The sequence below is a fragment of the Drosophila subpulchrella genome, chromosome 3L (assembly GCF_014743375.2).
Source record: "Drosophila subpulchrella strain 33 F10 #4 breed RU33 chromosome 3L, RU_Dsub_v1.1 Primary Assembly, whole genome shotgun sequence".
Classification (NCBI taxonomy): Eukaryota; Metazoa; Arthropoda; class Insecta; order Diptera; family Drosophilidae; genus Drosophila; species Drosophila subpulchrella.
In genome coordinates this window covers 25,008,534-25,027,015 of record NC_050612.1, presented here as the reverse complement: position 1 = coordinate 25,027,015, position 18,482 = coordinate 25,008,534, and the positions used below count along the sequence as shown (strand labels likewise).

The 18,482-nt window shown below is 47.1% G+C and overlaps 1 protein-coding gene across 2 annotated transcripts; it reads left to right on the top strand.

Annotated features, from left to right (window-relative positions):
* The first annotated feature begins 59 nt into the window (after nucleotides 1–59).
* LOC119554188 lies at nucleotides 60–18,379 on the top strand. Of its 2 annotated transcripts, none has more exons than XM_037864983.1 (8): nucleotides 60–227; nucleotides 1,120–1,339; nucleotides 5,292–7,809; nucleotides 8,410–8,966; nucleotides 9,080–9,278; nucleotides 9,389–16,017; nucleotides 16,092–16,280; nucleotides 16,337–18,379. In XM_037864983.1, exons 3-7 carry the CDS (start codon nucleotides 5,909–5,911, stop codon nucleotides 16,274–16,276), a joined length of 9,471 nt encoding a protein of 3,156 aa, XP_037720911.1. In that variant the 5' UTR covers nucleotides 60–227; nucleotides 1,120–1,339; nucleotides 5,292–5,908; the 3' UTR covers nucleotides 16,277–16,280; nucleotides 16,337–18,379. The 2 variants fall into 2 exon arrangements, with proteins under 2 accessions (XP_037720911.1, XP_037720912.1); XM_037864984.1 differs by having other exon boundaries at nucleotides 60–304.
* The last annotated feature ends 103 nt before the right edge of the window (nucleotides 18,380–18,482 follow it).

Below are 18,482 nucleotides of genomic sequence, written 5' to 3'. Positions count from 1 at the left end.
GTTAATCGTTATCGTTGCCCAGCCCTGGTCGAGCGATAACGATTCATCGCCCGCTGTAGTGTGACCGTCTTCGGTTGGTCAGTCGCTAATTTCTAAGAAGCGGAAAGTTGTGAGCAAAACGTGTGAAAATTGTGCTCAAAACGTCAACAATAAATTTGTGAAAATAGCTGGGAGCGTAGTATGCGAGCGCGGCAATCGCAGAACTATGAAATTCCCCCGTGAAACGTGTTAGTTTGGCTGCAAAAGCACTTTTAATTTGACGATTTCTTATTAGCGTGTTGGAAAAGAGGAAAACACACACAATGTGAGAGGCAAAATACGAGCAGAGCGTAGGTGGGAGCGAGATGACGCTAAACGTGTACTAGCCGCGGTCTATATATACATATATATAGTATTTGTGTGAGTGTAGGAAAGGTATAAAGAATTGTACAAAAAGTATAGTTTACTTGACTGTGCGCTCAATTTCTGAATTAATTTCATAGTCTTTGGCCGAAAGGTGGCCAATAAGTTGAATTCGACTTATTGTCATTTCCCCAGTCTATTTTCTTCTCTGTCTTTTGTGTATCTGTTTTTTTTGTTACATTTTTTCGCTAGTCTGCACAATTTGATTGCTGTTAGGAATGTGATTAGCTGGCTTGTTGCCGAATAGTTAATAACATTTAACTATTTTGCTTTTTGTGTATATGTGCGCCAACATCCGTGTGTATAGATTTTACACATACCTACGTAGAAAGGCATGCACAGTTATACGTTTGTGTGGGTATCAACGAATAGGCGGAAAGGCGAAATCGAAATATGTACGTACAGCATTTCGGAATGGCCAGGCGCAGTGGTAATAGGCTAAAGCGGGGATACAGAGCAACACAAAAACCAAGAAGAGGAAGAAGCAGGGCAGGCGAACAAAATAAAATAGCCGATAATAGGGTCGGCCACAAGTCAGAACGGTCACACTAGCTGTGCGCCTGGCCGAACAGACCAGTCGTCTCGCTCCCACACACGTCTTTTGGGCCATCCGTGTATGTGTTTTCTTTGCGCGTTTTGTCTTCTGTTTCTCATGCCATACGGTATTAATAATAATAAAATTGATTAATCAAAGTAGAAACATTTTGATTTGTGCAGGTAGTAAACGTTCAAAACAGCGTCGCGCCATCGTTTGAATGCTGCGAATCAACAATGTGCAACAGAACAAAAAAACAAGTGTACAATTCAATACAAAGTGTTTACAAAAAAAATTGAAATAAATAGCTCTGAGAAGCAATAAACCACGTAGCTTGCCGTCAAATTAAACTACATAAATTGTGCAAAATGAAGTGAAAACTTAAAATTAACAGAGTAAACGGTGAGTAAAACCAATGTGCTTGTGTGTGTGAGTGCGCGCCCAAATCGAAAAGTAACTTTGAATCGATAAAAAGATCCCCAAATAAGTCATGCAAATAAATCGGTTCCCAACTAATGTAATTCCGATTCAATGTTGATTCGAGCAAGTTAAATATTTTATTTGTTGATGCCTTGATTTTCTTGCTTTCTTTTTTTTTTTTTGCATACTGTGTACTGTGTGTCGCCATATTTGATTGCATATTCTTCTCCCCACTGGACGTCAGTATAGCGTGCTCGCTCGCACACGTTCGCGGGTTCATTTGTTTTGCTTTCGATTCCGTTTTGTGCAACGTGAAGTTAGATGTGCGTAATATTGCCCCTAGCACAGTGTTGCCAGCCCGACGGAAATGTTTTGTTAAATTATAATTATTTGCAGTTTGTTTTGCTCAAGTGACCAAAGTAATGAAGTATTTAGTCACAATTCAAAAAGGCACACCCTTGCCGCTTTTTCATTACAATGTGTATGCCGAGGAGTATTTTTGTTGTCTCCTCCAATGTTTTGACATGCGCATCAGACATTCGGGAAAAAATTATCAACAAAGTGCAGCGAAAAGTGCATTTTGATAATTTTAAATCCGTTTAACATTGCTGACGTCGCCATATTGGTTCCATATCCATAATGTTAGCACAAATATAGATTTTATTCGCTTTTCTTTCCTCTTGTTTTCGTCAAACATTTTATTGCGTGTTTCTTCGTTTACACGTTTGTACGCCGCAAAGTTGGCCGCAGTTAATAGTGCGCTAGTGTGTGTGAGCGGTATGTCTGTTTGTCCCGCTCTTGCGCACAGGCATTGCCCGAATGTTCCTGTTCTGCTCCTCGCGCATACGTGATTTTTGCAATTGTTATTTATGCCTTGCGCTCTGTACGCGCGAATTTTCGCCACAAAATGAAAGCAAAAGTTGATAGACAACTTTTTGCACTGCGCTCGTTTTGCGTTATTTTCTGCGCAGCGCAGACCAGACCATCGGATAAATGTAAATTCGCGAAAGCAAGCTACTCATACTCGATAATTCCAAGGGTTGTCGCTGCTCCAAAATCACGACCCCTTCGCAACCCTAAAAACACCTTTCCAACCCTCCATCAAATTTTGAAAAAGGTGTATTTCAATGGTACTCATAAATCTTTGAAATCAAGTCTCAACCATTGTATGGGAACATATCGTATTATGCACACACTTTAGCCATGCAGAAATAGAGAAAAAATAAACTAAAATAAGACGCAATTAGTTGACACTACAAACTAGCGAATAGCCCGTATGCAAAAGCTAATGCCCATTATACGGTCGGCGTTTGTGTCAATGAAAGTACGTACAGCCCAATATTATTGTGCAGTCACGTAGTCCATTGGTCAACAAACTAATATGAGCAGCATTACTATTTTTAATTGCAGGTTCATTTTTATTCAGTAGATCACAATGGGAGTCTTTCTCTTTTCGACACACTGTAGGTGTGTGTGTGTGTCGATAAGCTTTGTATTTGTTCTACTTCATCTAGCGATGCAACAAAAGTCATAGCAACAAAAAAAACCCAACAACAATGACACGAAAAAGCAGGGGCTGAACCGCAAGGGGATCTTTTTGAATCGAGAGGAAACTGTTTGTAAATTTATATTATTTTTATGATTTTTTTTGTTGATATTACAACATATTTTTTGGGGGTAAACAATCCCCAATTATCCCCCTGCAGCCGCCCCTGGTCAAAAGCACCGCGGCCTCTTCTTACATGTGTGTGTGCGATAAGTTTCCAACGTGCATTTGCAGCCACGATTTACGGCGATCTGCTGCTGTCTTGCTCACACCCACGACCCGATAATGGGCTCGAATGGGGCTTATTTTGTGAGCTTGTGTGTAATTTGTTTATGGCGCGCATTTTACTCGCCGATGATGATGTTGTTGTTGGGGTTGGGGTAGGGTTGGCTCTCGCACACGTGTGTGTGCGTGTACATATTTCACCTTTGCGAGGATGAGAGAATCAAATTCAAATTCTCCTCCGTCCCTCTCTCTCGCCTGGGTATTTTTAACTAGCAGCGTTGTAAGATTTGCTGTAAAAGTTCAGATATAGCGCCCGATGCTAGTGAGTGTGTGTGTAACCCAAATCAAAATTTACTGCAGCCCCCCATTTGTGCCGTTATCTTGTGGCCTCTCTTTGTTTCAATTTTGAAATCTAAAATAACCATGAAACGGAAATGAGAAATGCCTACCATCGTTATCGATAAAGTTCTGAGCCCCACTTCCTGGGTCATACATACATATACAATCCAGCTTGAAGCTGTAAAATCCGTTTATCGATTAACCTGTCGGCGGCCTTTACATAATTGCACATTGTATCTGCAGGAAATAGGCAAAAGGTTACATAAGCTTTGGCTGTGCTTTCCCAGATTCACTATTCAATTGGGGAATCAATTGCGCTGCTCCCTGTTCTCTGTTTCAATTAGAAATTGTATCTACAATAGGCGCAAATTGGCAGCCAGCACAATCGCTCTCGCACACGCACACACAGGCACGCAGGTGGGATATCCAAGTGCAAGTTGCCTGTGTAATGTGTAATAGATACAAGAAACTGAAAAGCCAGCGACAAAAGCAACGACAAAAAAAAACCCCACCACAACAACTACAACTAGCGATGAATGCCGCGCCGGATGCCAAGGCGAAATTAGTGCATTCACTTTTCGCTCCGCTTTGCTTTTTTGCTTTGGCTCTCTGCTTTGCAATGCGAAAGACGAGGCGAATGCGCGGAATGTGCAATAAATTAGAGAATTAGAGAAATTGTTAGCAAAACACGGCAAAATATTGACAACTTGCAGGAGGTCAGTGGTTAGTGGTAATAAGTTGTTCTTGGTATTTGGGAGGTATTACCTTACCTTTATGCTTAGTCAAAACAAACTCAGATTCAGTTGAATATTTATTAGATAGTTAAAAATTATTTGTTTAAGGCCTAGTCGGATTTGATTAAAACCAAACGAATTCTATAAAATGTCTCGAAAATAAAATAGCCTAAACTTTGGAAATCATAATCTAAATTAGAAATATCGTCATATACGAAAAGAAATTCAAAGATGGAATTCTTTGTCAATGAATTTGGGACGCTTTTAACAGTGGGCAATTGCATTGGCAATTTAGCGATGCGCATAAACAATGCAAAATAGAGAAAAACTGGTTTCCATAAAAGCCAAATGCACAAGTGCCAAACGTTGTTGGTGTTTTTATTGGCCAGGGGGGTCACACTACACATGCAAAAGCAGACACACTCACACAAGTGTAAACAATGCACAATCCCTTGCTTTGCTTTGGCGCACCTTTCGCACTGTTTTCGCTTTGCCGTTTCGCAGAAATGCTTTTCCGCTCCCTGATGCTGCGTTCAAGTTTACAGCAAGTGCAGCAGCCACCACGAAGCACATTCCGAAAGCATAGACGGATATTGACGTTTGAAGTGCGCATGCGTATTTTTGGCGCCCGTTGGCAGCGCTGTGCTTTTTATTTTATTACATAACACAAATCCAAATTGCAGTTGGCAATGCCACTCCTGGATGTTAGAGATGAGCGCCATTCTTGATTTTATCGATAACAGTGTTTTAAAAAAGAATGTGTACTTTCGTGCCATTTTTGAAATTTTTAAAAAAATGTTGCACGTTTTTAAAATTTAAAATCCCAAAACTCTTTTTCACTAGGGCTTAGTACTGAAACTTTAAATTTTCAACAAGAAAACTACATAGGATTCAGAAATGTTTAGGTATACCTATTGCTTTCTAAGTATTACAAAATTAATAAACATTTTTAAAGCTCATTGTATAAATCTGGAAATTTAATTCATTTTAAAGAAATCCAGTAAATCTGAACTGAAAATTTATGATTATAATAAGAATTTAATTATTTTTCACATATTTAATTGTTTTTTTCTATTTTGACTCATTACAGAAACAACGAAAGATCGTTTATGTGAAGACCGTATCCACAAAATACAAGTTTAAACATACAACGACGGACAACAACGCAAAATCTACAGGGCAGGATTATCATCTTCACAAAATACGATCAGTTTCAGGATACGGATCCATAAACAGGGTGTCAAAGAGAGGAAGCAGGAGCTGAGGAGCCAGGAAGCACGCGGAGGAAGTCGTCGAATCTTTCGCAGCGTTATGATTGTGATGGCTGACAATGTGATGTGGCACAGAGTTGGACACCGTCTAAGCAAATCAAGCGCGCACCATCGCCTACGCCTACAATTTTTACCACTGGGAGTCTTAGCCTCCGTCCTCCGTGCCAGAGCCAGAGGTTATGCATTGAGCCCCCAATGTTTTGGGGGCACGTCAACGAAGGCCCAGCGTCAGCAGGAGCAGAAACTGCATCAGCAGAACCGGCAACAACATGACGGCTTTGCCTGTGAAGTAGTGTTGTGAAATAGAAACTAAAACCGAGACCGAAACCGAACTCTACCAAGCGAGTGAACTCTCAAGCCGACTTAAGGCTCCCTCCCTCTAAATACACGTCTAATTTTAGTTCGCAGACCGAACTGCCGTAGCAGCACCATCACCATGCCCATGTCCAGCCACGACACGGTCTTTGTGGAGCCCGCCGTCAGCAGCAGTGGCGGCGGCAGCACCAGCAGCATCAATCGCGTGGGAATAGCCGGTGGCCCCCAGCCGCCGCCCCCGCACATCGTCATCGATGGCAGCAGCCTGTCCACGCAGGCCCAGCTGCAACGCATCATGCAGCGTCGCATGTCCATCAGTACGCGCCAAATCCTTAGCGCCAGCCAGTCCCAGTCGATGAACACGACGCAAAAGTACGCGGTGCGTACAGCAGCCGGAACCGGAGCATTAGGCGCGACGTCAGCATCGTCGGGCAGCTCCGGCCAAGAGCTGATCAATCCCCAGATCTACAAGATTGTGACCACTGACGGTAGCACCAGCAATGTAATCATCGACGCATCGGCTGCTGCACCTCCGCACAACTCTAAACTGTTGCTTAGCAATCTCACGGTGCTCTCGAAGCAGGCACCAGTCCAAGGAGGAGGCACGCAGCAGCAGCAACAACAGCAGCTGAACTACCTGGGAGCCAAGAGTCTGCCGTATGTGACGGCATCGCCGGCCAAGGCCCAGCAGCAGCCTCAGAAGTTCGGCAGCATAAGCGCATTTAAGGCGCAACAGCAGCAGCAACACCATCCGCATGCCACCCTGCAGAAAGTGACTTTGGGCTCCCGAGTGGCTACCCGCCTGCAGTCCTATGTGCCGGCAAGTCCGTCGCAGATAATGGTGCAACCGGCGCAGCCAAAGTATGTAAATGCCACGGCAACAGCGTTAGGTGGGAATGCTGCTCTTCTCAAGAAGGCCAATCAAAAGATCACGGTCAAGAGCGTGAGCAATATGTCGCAACAGCAGCAGCAGCAGCAACAACAACAGCAGCAGCAGCAGTTACAAGCCCAGCAGCTGAAAACCTTCATTACGCAGCAGCAACAGCAGCAAACCTACAAGGCGGGGGCCAAGGCAAAGTTTGTGAAACAATCGACCGCCTTGTCCATTGCTGCTTTGCCCCAACAACAGCAGCAACAACAAGCGACTACCTATGCGAAACAGCCAATGGTCACCACTCCCACATCCGCGAAGGTCACCAAACTGAACAGCAAGTATGTGCAGCAGCAGATCAGCCTGCCGCAGGGCACGCAATTGCAGCACAAAACGTCGCCGAATGTAGCAGGAGGAGGATATCTGCTGCAGCAAAGTCAGGCCACGGGTGGAGGAACTATCAAGTTCGTCAACTCCCATGGCACCGTCATCCAGCAGCATCCCCAACAGCATCAGCAGGCAACGAAACGCACCCATTACAATAGTAGCGGAAGCAGCGACAGTGAACAGCATGGGGTGGCCAACTCTTCACTGATCACCGATGATGTGATGATTGTTAATGGCACTCAGATGACCGACGAACTGTCTGCCCGGATCCTGCAGAGCATGGCTCAGAAGTCGTTTAGCCAGCAGCAGCAGCGATTCCAACATGTTCCCGCTTCGGGCAGTAGCAACATGCCGCCTCCCACCCAGATAATTTACAGCAACAGCAGCAGCAGTAGCAATGGGACAGCCGCCAGTAGTCCGGGTGGAAATCAGCCGGGAAACCTGCTGCTTGCCCACTATCAGGCAGCCGGCTCAAAGCCGGTCTCCTCGGCATCTTTCCTCACGGTCACGGGAACGCCGCCGGTTACGGTTGCATCCACGCCCTCGGTGAGCATCTCGTCACATGGCTTTGCCAGTGGTAGTGCGGCCATTTCCTCCTACATGTCCTCTGCGACGGCGGCGCGACGTCAGTCTGTGAGTGCGCCCAGCAGCAGGTCGGTATCCCTGGAACGGAAGCAGCACCAACAACACCAGCAGCTGCAGCACGAGGTGATTGGTGGCGGACGCAAGGCTCCAACGGTCATCGAGTATTACAACAAGCACGGGTAAGTTTTTACATGGGAGCACAATTATTGGTCTGGCAAAGTGCAACAAGTAAAGAATAAAAATAATAATATTTTATATAATTATACGCCAAATTTTAAAGTACTAGTAATCTGATCCTAGAAAAAACCAAAACAATAGCAAGAATACCTAGTAAAATCTTGGTATATATATCTAAAATTAGATATATTATAGCAAACTTAATAACGTCGTGCAAAGTCAAAAGATTCTTTCTAAAATTCAAATTCTTTAACAAATTGTATTGTTTTGTTTAAAATAATAATTACTTTGAGACCTTTACTATTTAACTGACAAAAGTGACATTAGAGCTAAAATATTTGGACCGATTTGCGAGCTTTTAATTGTAACCGTTTATAATCGATTTGTTAGTCTAATGTCTCGGTGCTGGGGATGATCGATTGTCAATTTTCTACAAAGCATCGATAGTTTGCTCCTACTACTGTCAAAAAAATTCGTATTTACAACTATCGGCCAGCTAGTCAGTTCTACTGCAGTAGGAGAATAAGCCTCGTCAATGGCGAAGCATAAATTGTGTTGTGATATTTTCAAGACAGCTTTTCAAGACAATTCCTTGATTCCAGCGTGAACAGCATAATCGGCAGCAGCAATAGCCTGACCCAAAGCGCCAGCATGAGTAATCTCGGAGCCCTGCGGAGTAGCAGTGCAAGCGGATTCGCCACGACCACCACTCCGACGCCAGCTGCACCTCTTCACCTGACGCCCCTGAACGTGCCAGTCCACGTGGAAGCTTCAGCACCTCAGTCCTCGCCAGCTCTGGTCAAGGGTACGTCTCAGGCGCAGGCGCAGCCACCACAACAGCCGCCGCATCTTTTGGGACACAACCAGCTGAGTGCCAACGATGAGGAGCTGTACATCGAGGAGGTGCGTCCGGTTCCGGTGCTGACGCAGGATCTACGACTGCAACAGTTGCACGCAATAATGCAGGATCACACGTATGCCTCCCAGCAACAACAGCAACCTGCGCAGGCCTCTGCAGGGGATTCCACGATTCCTGGAGCAGCACAGCAGGTCCAGCAGCCGCAGCAGTGGTCATTGGGCGGAATCGGTGTCACGGTGGCTGGTGGTCAACCAACGCCCACGGCGGTAGGCGGATATTGCAGCTACTTTGGACAGCAAAGTAAGTAAACGGAAGGAAAATTAGATTATAAACCATTTATAATTTAAAGTCTTTTAAAAAAAGTTGTATAATACAATCTGTAATATTTCTTTATTTCATTCTTGTTTACTCAGTTGCTCGCCATCAAGCCGACGACGATGCTCACTCTGCCATTAGCAGCAGCTCCCGTTTGGGACTGGCTAGCGCAGACATTGATCCCGGCGAGGAGACGGAAACGGCACCCGAAGCTGAGGCCGAGGACGACTCGGTGACGCGCTGCATCTGCGAACTAACCCATGACGATGGGTATATGATATGCTGTGACAAGTGCTCGTAAGTATCCACTTTCCATAACGCGAAAGATTGTCATATGCCAAACTCTCAAACTTTAAAAAATGTTGCAAGATTTATCAATACTAATCAAATATTTAACTTTCTAATAGGGCCTGGCAACATGTTGACTGCATGGGCATTGACCGCCAGAACATCCCGGAGGAGTACATGTGCGAACTCTGCCAACCCCGTGCGGTGGACAAGGCGAGAGCTCGAGCCCTGCAGCGTCAAAAGCGCAAGGAGCACATGCTGCTGGTGGCCACGCAAGCGGCAAATGGAGCTGCGGCCGTGGCGGCTGGAACGACGCTCAGCGGTGGACTCGGTGGTGGATTGCCGATGTCCGAGGAGTTGCAGCACCGGCTGGCTTCTGGTCTGAATGGCGGATTTGCCACGGGCACCGGCATGTCCAAGAAGTCAAAAAAAACCAAAGAGAATGCGGGCAGTACCCCCGCCTTAAAGAAAACAAAGAAGAGCGGTGTTGGCATAGGTGGCGAGAAGAGCGGCAGCGGAAGCGGTACTCCCTCTAGCAGCGGCGGCAAATCCAGCAAGAAGAGCAGCAAACGCAAGAGCAAGTCTAGCGGAGATGGATCTTGTGGCGGTGGCAGCAGTCCAGCATTGACGGCCGCCGAAAAGCATGCCGCCAATCTTCGTCAGTGGATCGAGAATTACGAGTATGCGGTGACCAACCACTATTCGCCGGAACTTCGCGCCCGCCTCCACGCCATTCAGAAGCAGCCCAGTCTGTTGCAGAGCATACAAAACACTGAGAACAAGGCTTTGAGGCAGATTCAGCAGCAATTGTCGACTGCCGGCAGCAGTGAGCTTGAGCAACGGGCACAGCTCATCCCGTATGCGGGTGCCAAAGTGCTGATCAGCAGTGTGGAGTTGGCTCCGCATGCCCCCATCCATGAGCTACGCGGAAAGTACATGCTCACCACCCAGTTCCGCACCCAGAACCCCACCGTCAACATGAACACGCCCCCGCCCAGTAATTACCTGAACAGCTTCAAGGCGCACAAGACGCCGGGTCAGTTTGTGTTCTTTTACCAGCTGCCCGGAGTAGAGGCGCCCATGCAAACCCTGCGGCCAGACGGAAGTGTGCCACAAGTGGCGCAGCAACCGCCCTCGTATCTCAAGGGTCCGGAGGTGTGCGTGGATACGAGGACATATGGCAACGATGCACGGTTTGTGCGCCGCTCTTGCCGGCCGAATGCCGAGCTGCAGCACTACTTTGAGAAGGGAACGCTGCACCTGTACATAGTGGCACTGACGCACATACGTGCCCAGACAGAGATCACGGTGCGCCATGAGCCGCATGACCTGGCGGCGGTGGAGCAGAAGAAGTCGCACGCTGCCGTTATCCAGCCGACGAGTACCCGCTGCGCTTGCGACTTGGGCAGTGACTGTCTCTTTGCCCTACCGCTGGCCGTACAGCAACAGCTCCAGGCTCCACCGACCCAGCCACGAAGTAGTCATCGAAACAAGGCGGCAGCAGCAGCGGCGGCGGCAGCTGCGGCCAACAGTGCGGCAGCCATACAGCTAACAATGGGATTGGGCGTAGGAGCGGCGGTGGCGGCAGGAGCGGGTGTTTTGCCAAACTCCAGGAATCGTTCTACATCATCCAGCGGCGAGAGCAGTCAAATGGGTCTAAATAGTCCGCAGCTTGGACAGTTGAATCTGGGCTTTAAGCCCTCTCCGACGGCAGCTTCGCTGACGGCACCTGTACCCGGAGTGCATTGCAACAACAGCGGTGGAAGCAGCAGCAGCAGCAACAACTCGTGCTCTGTGTCCATGTCCAGTGTCCTGCACGACTCTGGCATCTGCACGTCGTCCTCTTCGCCGTCGGTGTCTATTCCATCGCCCACACCCACCCAGCTGCAGTCGCCGACCTTACAGCAGCACTCGCACCAGTTACCACAGCAGCAATTGTCGCTTCTGCAGCGTAGTCCAACGCAACAGCATCAGCAACAGATCCTTGCTGCGTTGCCTACACCCATGCTTACGCCAATGCTTTCCCCCCAATTGCCGAAACCAGCACAGCAGCCACAGCACCAGCAGCCACATGTTCTGTTGCCGATACAGCAGCAATCTTCTTTGCTGCAGCAGCCACAACCACAGCAAAGTCAGGAGCCGTTGGCTGTTATCGCAGCTGCTGCAGCTGCACAACAGCCCATGGCCACCTATGTTGTCCGGCAACCGCAGCAACAGCAATCACCAAAGCCGCATGTTGTAGTGGCGCAGCAGCCACATGTGGCTGGTGCTCAACAGCAGCAAACTTTCATGCAGCAGCAGCAGCAGCAGAAACAACAGCAGCAGCAGAAAATGGCGGATGAGGCTAGAATGGCAGTGAGTGCATTGCAAACTCTGCACGCCGCCCCCACGTCGCATATAGTGACGCCAATCAAAGTGGCAACAGTGCAGCAACAAACGCAACCACAACCGCAGCAGCAACAAGGGATACAACAACAATCACCACCGCAGCTACAACAACAATCTCAGCACCTGAATATCCCGCAGTCGCCCCTACGTCAGCAAAAACCTCAGCCAGTGCAACACCAGCAGCAGATAATCTTTTCAGCCGGGGCCCAGGCAATCCCGGCGACTACGCCCACCAAATTGAATTCACCCACGAAGAGTGCGGCGCCTGTGGTTACCACCAACAATGTCAGTATAGTTGGCCAACCACTGGTGGGTGGTGGAAAGAAGACACCTGCCAAGCATCAACAACAACAACAACAACAGCAGCAGCAGCCATCGACACCTCTTTCGGCCGCTTCAGTTCCAGCCGCATCTCCTTCGTCAGCCGATTCCAGAGAGGAGGATGTTTCGTCTAGTACTACTACGACACCCAGCACAGGAACGACGGCCAAGGATAAACCGAAGCAGTCGCGCGAAGATCGAAAGCTGGAGGCCATTCTGCGAGCGATTGAGAAAATGGAGAAACAGCAAGCACGCGGTAAGAAGGAGACACGTCAGAGTAGCGGTGGCAAGCGGCAGGCGAGTAACTCGCCCGCCTCGCCCAACAAGCGTGGTAGCTCCAACTCCATCAGCGAGGATGTGGACACGCCAACAAGCACCACATCCGCGGCGGCAGCTGCCCAGCGTCGGAACAAGAAGAAGCGTAAAGTGAGCCGCAGCTACAACAACAATACGAATGGCTTGGGTCCGGGAAGCAGCAACAACAAACGGAGGAAGAGCATCCTGGTGGAGTCAGATGGCGAGTCGCATGCATTAACCAATTCGGAGTCGGAGGATCAGGTGCAGCATCCACATTTGCATCACAGTGGATCAGAGGATCAGGCCGCAGGACTTCTTTTAGCTTTGGCTCACAACAACTCCTCGCCGAATGAGTCATTCAAATCGCCCTCATCCCAATCCCATTCCCTGCCAGCGACTCCAGCCTCTGTGAGTAGTGCCTGCCTGCTGATCGAGGCTGCCATGGGACCTCTGGAGCAACAGCCGGCACCGGCGACAGCGTCGCCTTCGCTAGGCGAGTTCAAGTATCCGCCCGGCGGGGCCAAGACCAAGAAGTCGCTCATGTCCAGCTGGTTCCAGCAGGCGGAGCAACAGCATGCCTCTGGCTTGGACAGCCTCGTACAGGCGGCTATGAGCGAAATCAACGGCGAACGGGAGCAACTTCACCATCAACCCGAAGGCCAATCCTCGCCAGCACCGGCACTACTTAAGGTTGAGCAGTTTATTCATCAGGCGGAGTCCACGACTTCAGTCGCTGCCCGAGAGCAACTGCATCTGCCGTTGCAAAACAATTCGTCTGTGAAGAAGCGCTGGCTGCGACAGGCTATCAGCGAAGAGACCACTCCGGTTGAAGAAATTCAGCAGCAGCTAAACCAGACAGTTCCTGCCACATCCTCCCCTCAGCCGGCACCAACCGTCTCGCCATTGGCGAACGGATTCAGTACGCCGCTAAAGAAGCGGCGACTGGTGGTCGTTAGCAATGGATCGAATGTGGAAGCTGAAGAGCCGCACATCGATGTTATCGGAGAGCCCAAGGAGGAGGGAGAAGAGTCTGTCAGTATGCCTGCCCTCAAGGTAGAAACAGAAAATCAACAAGAGCAGGACGACGATGTGGACATCCTGCGTTCTCCCAGTCCGGGGACCCATCAAATAGTGGCCGAGGATAATCTGGTTAAGATCGAGCCAGAGGACACGAGTGCAGCCGCCGATGACGTGAAGATTGATGTGGAACGCGAGGAGAGCCAGGCATGCGATAAGTTTGAGGAAATGGTCAAGGTGAAGCGCGAGGAGGAGGAGCAACGTGAACAGCAAAACCAGCAGCTGCTTGAACAGTCGGAGCAGCAGGCACCCAAAGTTGAACCTTCCGTAGTAGAACCGAAAGTGGAAAATAACGTTGTCACAGCGGAGCCCAAAGTGGAGGCAACCCCAGAGCTAGTGCCGCCTAAAAAGGAGCCGGCGAAAGTGGAACCCAAGCCGGGCGAATCTCTGCTGCGCACGACAGCGACTGCAACTGCATCGGCAGCGGCCGCAGCTGCGGCAGCCACTTTGCTCGATGTGAGCAAAGTGGCAGTCAAGGCTCGACAGCCACCTCTTAAATTGGAGGATGAGCCGCAAAAGAAAAAGCCTAAACTGGAATCGGCAGCCGTTGCAGCACCACCACTTTCGGGACTTCCGGTTCCAGCAGCAGTTGCATCAAATGCAACTCTGTCGGCGACAGCCAACTCAACGGCCGCAGCAGTAACAACCGGAACTGCTCCTCCCAGTACCAAAAATCTCACCGAACACGATATACAGGAACGTTTGCTCTCCTTCCATGCAGCAAACATTTCCTACTTGCAGTCCAGAAACAAGAAGGCCACAGCAGTCTCGGCATCCGCGTCCTCCAGTCAGAAGAGCAATAGCAGCAGCGGTGGCAGTGGCGCAGAGTCTAAAAAATCGTCCAAGGATAAGGAGGAAAAGCGAGAGAAGGAAAAGCAGCTGAAAAAATCCAAGAAAGACAAGAAAAAGTCTAAGGAAAAGGACAAGCTTAAGGCGGCTGCTAATCCCACTCTACCAGTCGTTGAGGCGAAGAAAAAGACATCGCAGCCAACAAAGCCAGAGAGTAAACCGATGACAGCTCCGGTTCTATTGCCACCTAGTCTGCCGGCTGCTACGGTAAATGGGAAGACCAAGCACATGGCACACAACAATGCTGATCAGCAGCAACAGCAGCAGCAGCAGCAAATGAGACGTCGCACCATGTCCATGTGTATTACACCAGTCACGCCTACTCCGGTGCCCATGGTCTCGTCACTGCTGGGTACGCCGCCCACAGCTAAGAAGCGGCAGACCAATTTCGAGCAGGAGCTTACCAAGCCAAACAGTCAGATCCTGAGCAGCAGCATCCTTCTGAACAGCAGCAAGGGACTCGGCATGCCGCTCGCCCCGCCCACGGTGGTTGGCATGCCCATGCCCACGGTGGTTCAACAGCAGCAGCATCGCAAGGAGAACAACCACCAGGAGGCCCATCCCGCTAGTGGAGGACCCATGAGTCTGGCTGCTGCCATTGCTAGCGGAAAACTGACTGCTATCAGTCGGCGAAGGGAGTCCATGTGTGGCAGCCGGCAACAGGCACTCATTGCGGCAGCCTTGAAGAAGGAAAAGAAGGAGAAAAAGAAAAGCAAGAAAAAGGATCGGGAGAAGCAGAAGCACGAGAAGCAGAAGGGCAAGGACAAGGAACGAGAAAAGGACAAGGAGAAGGACAGCAAGCTAAAGACAAACCACATACAGAGGCCAGTACTACCGGCTCCAATCACTGCTCCCAATCCGACTCCAATTCCGACTCCAATGCCGACTGCCACTCCAGTTTCAGTTCCGATTCCGGTTACCACGCCAAAGGCAGCTCCCATCCCAGTATTGATAACCCAGCCCACTCCTACTGCGCTCCATCCACCCCAACCTGTGGTTAACAACTGCTCCACCAAGGTTACGCCGCTGCCATTTTATAACACCATCTACGGCAAGCTGCAGGATCCTCCGACGCCAACCAGCAATCCCAGTCCCATCACTAACACCATGCCAAGTCTGGCCGAATATCTGGAGTCTACGAAAGCTAAGACAGCAGCAGCAGCAGCAGCGACAGCGGCAGTCAAACCTGCTGGCATTGCAGCAGTTACGCCAGTTAGTAGCAACATAGTCGCAGCAACAGTGGCAGCTGCATCCCTTGAAATGCCGCCACCGGCCACCACCCCACTGAAGCTGTACACGCGCACCGCCAGTCATGATCCGCGACTGAATCCCATGCTCACGGTACCAGATCCCACGCCCATGCCGAAACGTAAGCTCTCCATCAGCGAGTACCGGATGCGGCACCGACCTTCTGTGGATACGGCTCCCACCACGCCAACAACACCCACAACTCCGACCACTCCCACCACGCCAACGGGCACCAACAAGGATCGCTGCTTCGTCAAGCCGCAGACCATTAACAAGTGCTCTCTGCAGTCGCCGGAGCGGTTCCAGGCCGCAATCCGGGAGCGGCGCAACTCGATCAGTGCGCACCACCACCCGCAACTGAACGTTAATCTCAACAACAATAAGGGCAGCAGCAGCATCAAGAGCGGAACCACTAGCGGAATCCATTTGCAGCACGCTCTGGGTGTCACCGGTGGAAGGATGCCGACCAAGAGTGCGTTAGTAGATCCAGCAGCCACCACCTTGAGCACGGTCAACAGCATCCTGAGCACGGCTCAAAAGCTGCACATGTTTGATGACAAGCCAAAAGGTAAGTGAGGTCTTTAAAGAACCCAATTATAAGGTTTCAAAACGCTATAATTATGGACTACTTTTTATCTGCAGGTGGCCACTTTAATGCTGCACCCACACTTCTCGAGCAACAGCAGGAGAAGATGAGCGAGCGATCGCGGTGCTTGCAACGGACTATCTCGTGTGACTCGCGGGTTATCGATCGATTGGGCACAGGCGCCGCTGCGAGTGCCTTGGAAAAGGTGACAACGGCGGCAAACAGGCGAGATGGCCTCTGAAGAGGTGAGTAAAAAAGCTTGAAAAGGAAAAGTCATTATTAAACACTTGATTATCCGCAGAAATCCAAACTACAAACTGATGACGAAATAAAAATAATCCGACATCAACAAAGGCCTCTAACCTGCAGATGTATTCCAATTTGCTATTTTAGATGACACCTTTTTCACACCAAACACAAACGTTAACCGTTCCTTGATTTTAAACGCTAAATTAAAGAAAATAACCGCGCATATAGTATGACCTGCATACATGTCGATTGAGCTCAACAAGCAAAGCGAATGCTATTAATGAATGTATATTTCAAAGCGAAGAACATTTTGGTTAGCAAAAACAAATTGGGAAATCCGGGAGAGGAGGATAAACGTTCTACTAAACTACTTAGTTATTTAATAGTATCGTTTTTGTCACAGCAAACAAGCCGCTTAAATTACTTACAAACAAGAAACCTACAATATATACGCACGTGTACATGCTAAACACCTATAATACAATATAATATGTAATTATATTAGGCAGCCAAAATTGAAGTTATTGAGATGTTAGAAACCACTCTTGGCTCGTTTAGTAATTGAATATGTATTTTTAGTTATTAAGTTAATTCAATCGCCGAGGAGCCGGAAGTAGATCGGGATGTGTCCATCCCTACAAAATATATTTTGTGTAACTTTCGTTTAAACTTTGAATTACTTGTAATCGTAGAAATAAAAGAAAAAATATATTTAACTCGGTAACCTACAATATCTACCCAAATAAAATTAGCCAGTCTTAAAAATGCAAGCAATATTTAAAAATCCACTACCTAGAGCAGATCTTGGCAAACAATATAAAATAAGAACGTTAATCAAGACCAAGAAAACAGAATCCGGGACTAAAACACTGTAAATATTATTTTTAAAAAACCAGATACAAACAAAAGGAGAAAATACAAAATACTTGTTATCTTATTAAGCAAGTGATGTAAGTTAAAAAGAGTACAAAGCGAGGGTTAATTGGATGAAACGCGTAAAAAAAATGTAAATAGAGGCAGCAGGGGACAGTTTCCGAAGCCATTTTCGTAATTAGGCTTAACTTTTTTTTTAACTTTTCCGAATTTTGTATAAAATAAAATATTAACGAATTATTTAAGTAAAATATTTTATTTTATAAGTTAAAAACATTTTTATAGCTTGTCATTAGGTTTAGAGAATTTTATTATGATCAATGCACATCGAGGAATGTATACGAAAACTCTGTACACTGACCGTTTTGTATATATTCCTTGCTGCTGCATTTTTCCTTTGTCACTGATATGCACACTTAAAAAAAAGGAATTCAACTCATTTTGACCCTGTGAAAAAATTATTTGTCACTATCAATTCAGAAAGGATTAGTTATTGCGAATAAACTAGACACAAAATTGCGGATAATTTGTAAAGGTGTTTACAAATCTGTTTTTAAGAACTATGTGGAAAAATAGTGTATACATATAACTTTGTACATACGAAATTTTATTTCTTACACTAACCACATAAGAAAATTATGCAGGTGGTCCTAGGCGAAGCGCTTTTTAATTTAAATTTAACTTTTATTTTTGTAAATATGCGTAGGCAACTTTAATAGTGTAATCCAATAAGTGTAATATATTCAATGAAGTTTACTAAGACGATTTTATGGAACGTATGTTGTTAATTTTTTTTAGCGCTGTACAATACAAACAAGACCTATATTAAACCTATTCATAGTTATCTGTAAAACATATATATGGATGGAAGAGTTCGTAGTTTTCGTAATACAGATTTTGATAGTTCTAGCATAAAACATAAACGAAATTATTTATAACTTATTTGAAAGAAAAATACCTACTCGTAATAATTTTTACTCTAAACCTAGATTCTTTATAAGTGCGAATTTGAATTGTAAGTCTAAGCATAATGGTTTTAGTCATAAGTCTATCTTGGTTTAACTGATGTAAATTAAATACGTTAATTGTTTACTAAACACAAACACAAGCATGCCTCCTAAAGAAGTCGGCAAGCAAGCTTCGTCTGTAAAATACATTACAAATGAATTCATAAGATTCTTTACCAATAAACAAAAAACCGAAAAACACAAATAAAACGAAAATAAAATGAAAATATAGAAAATGTTTTTTATTTAGGTAGTTAATTTATACATATTGGAATAAAAATGTGGCTGCATATGTTCATCAGATATAATACCTTTTGG

Bases quoted from the DNA above. Each gene is read 5' to 3' on its own strand.
- LOC119554188 (XM_037864983.1), top strand. From the start codon at position 5,909: ATGCCCATGTCCAGCCACGACACGGTCTTTGTGGAGCCCGCCGTCAGC. The intron at 8,967-9,079 runs GTAAGTAAACGG...TTGTTTACTCAG, and splicing joins CAGCTACTTTGGACAGCAAA to TTGCTCGCCATCAAGCCGAC. The intron at 16,018-16,091 runs GTAAGTGAGGTC...TTTTATCTGCAG, and splicing joins GTTTGATGACAAGCCAAAAG to GTGGCCACTTTAATGCTGCA.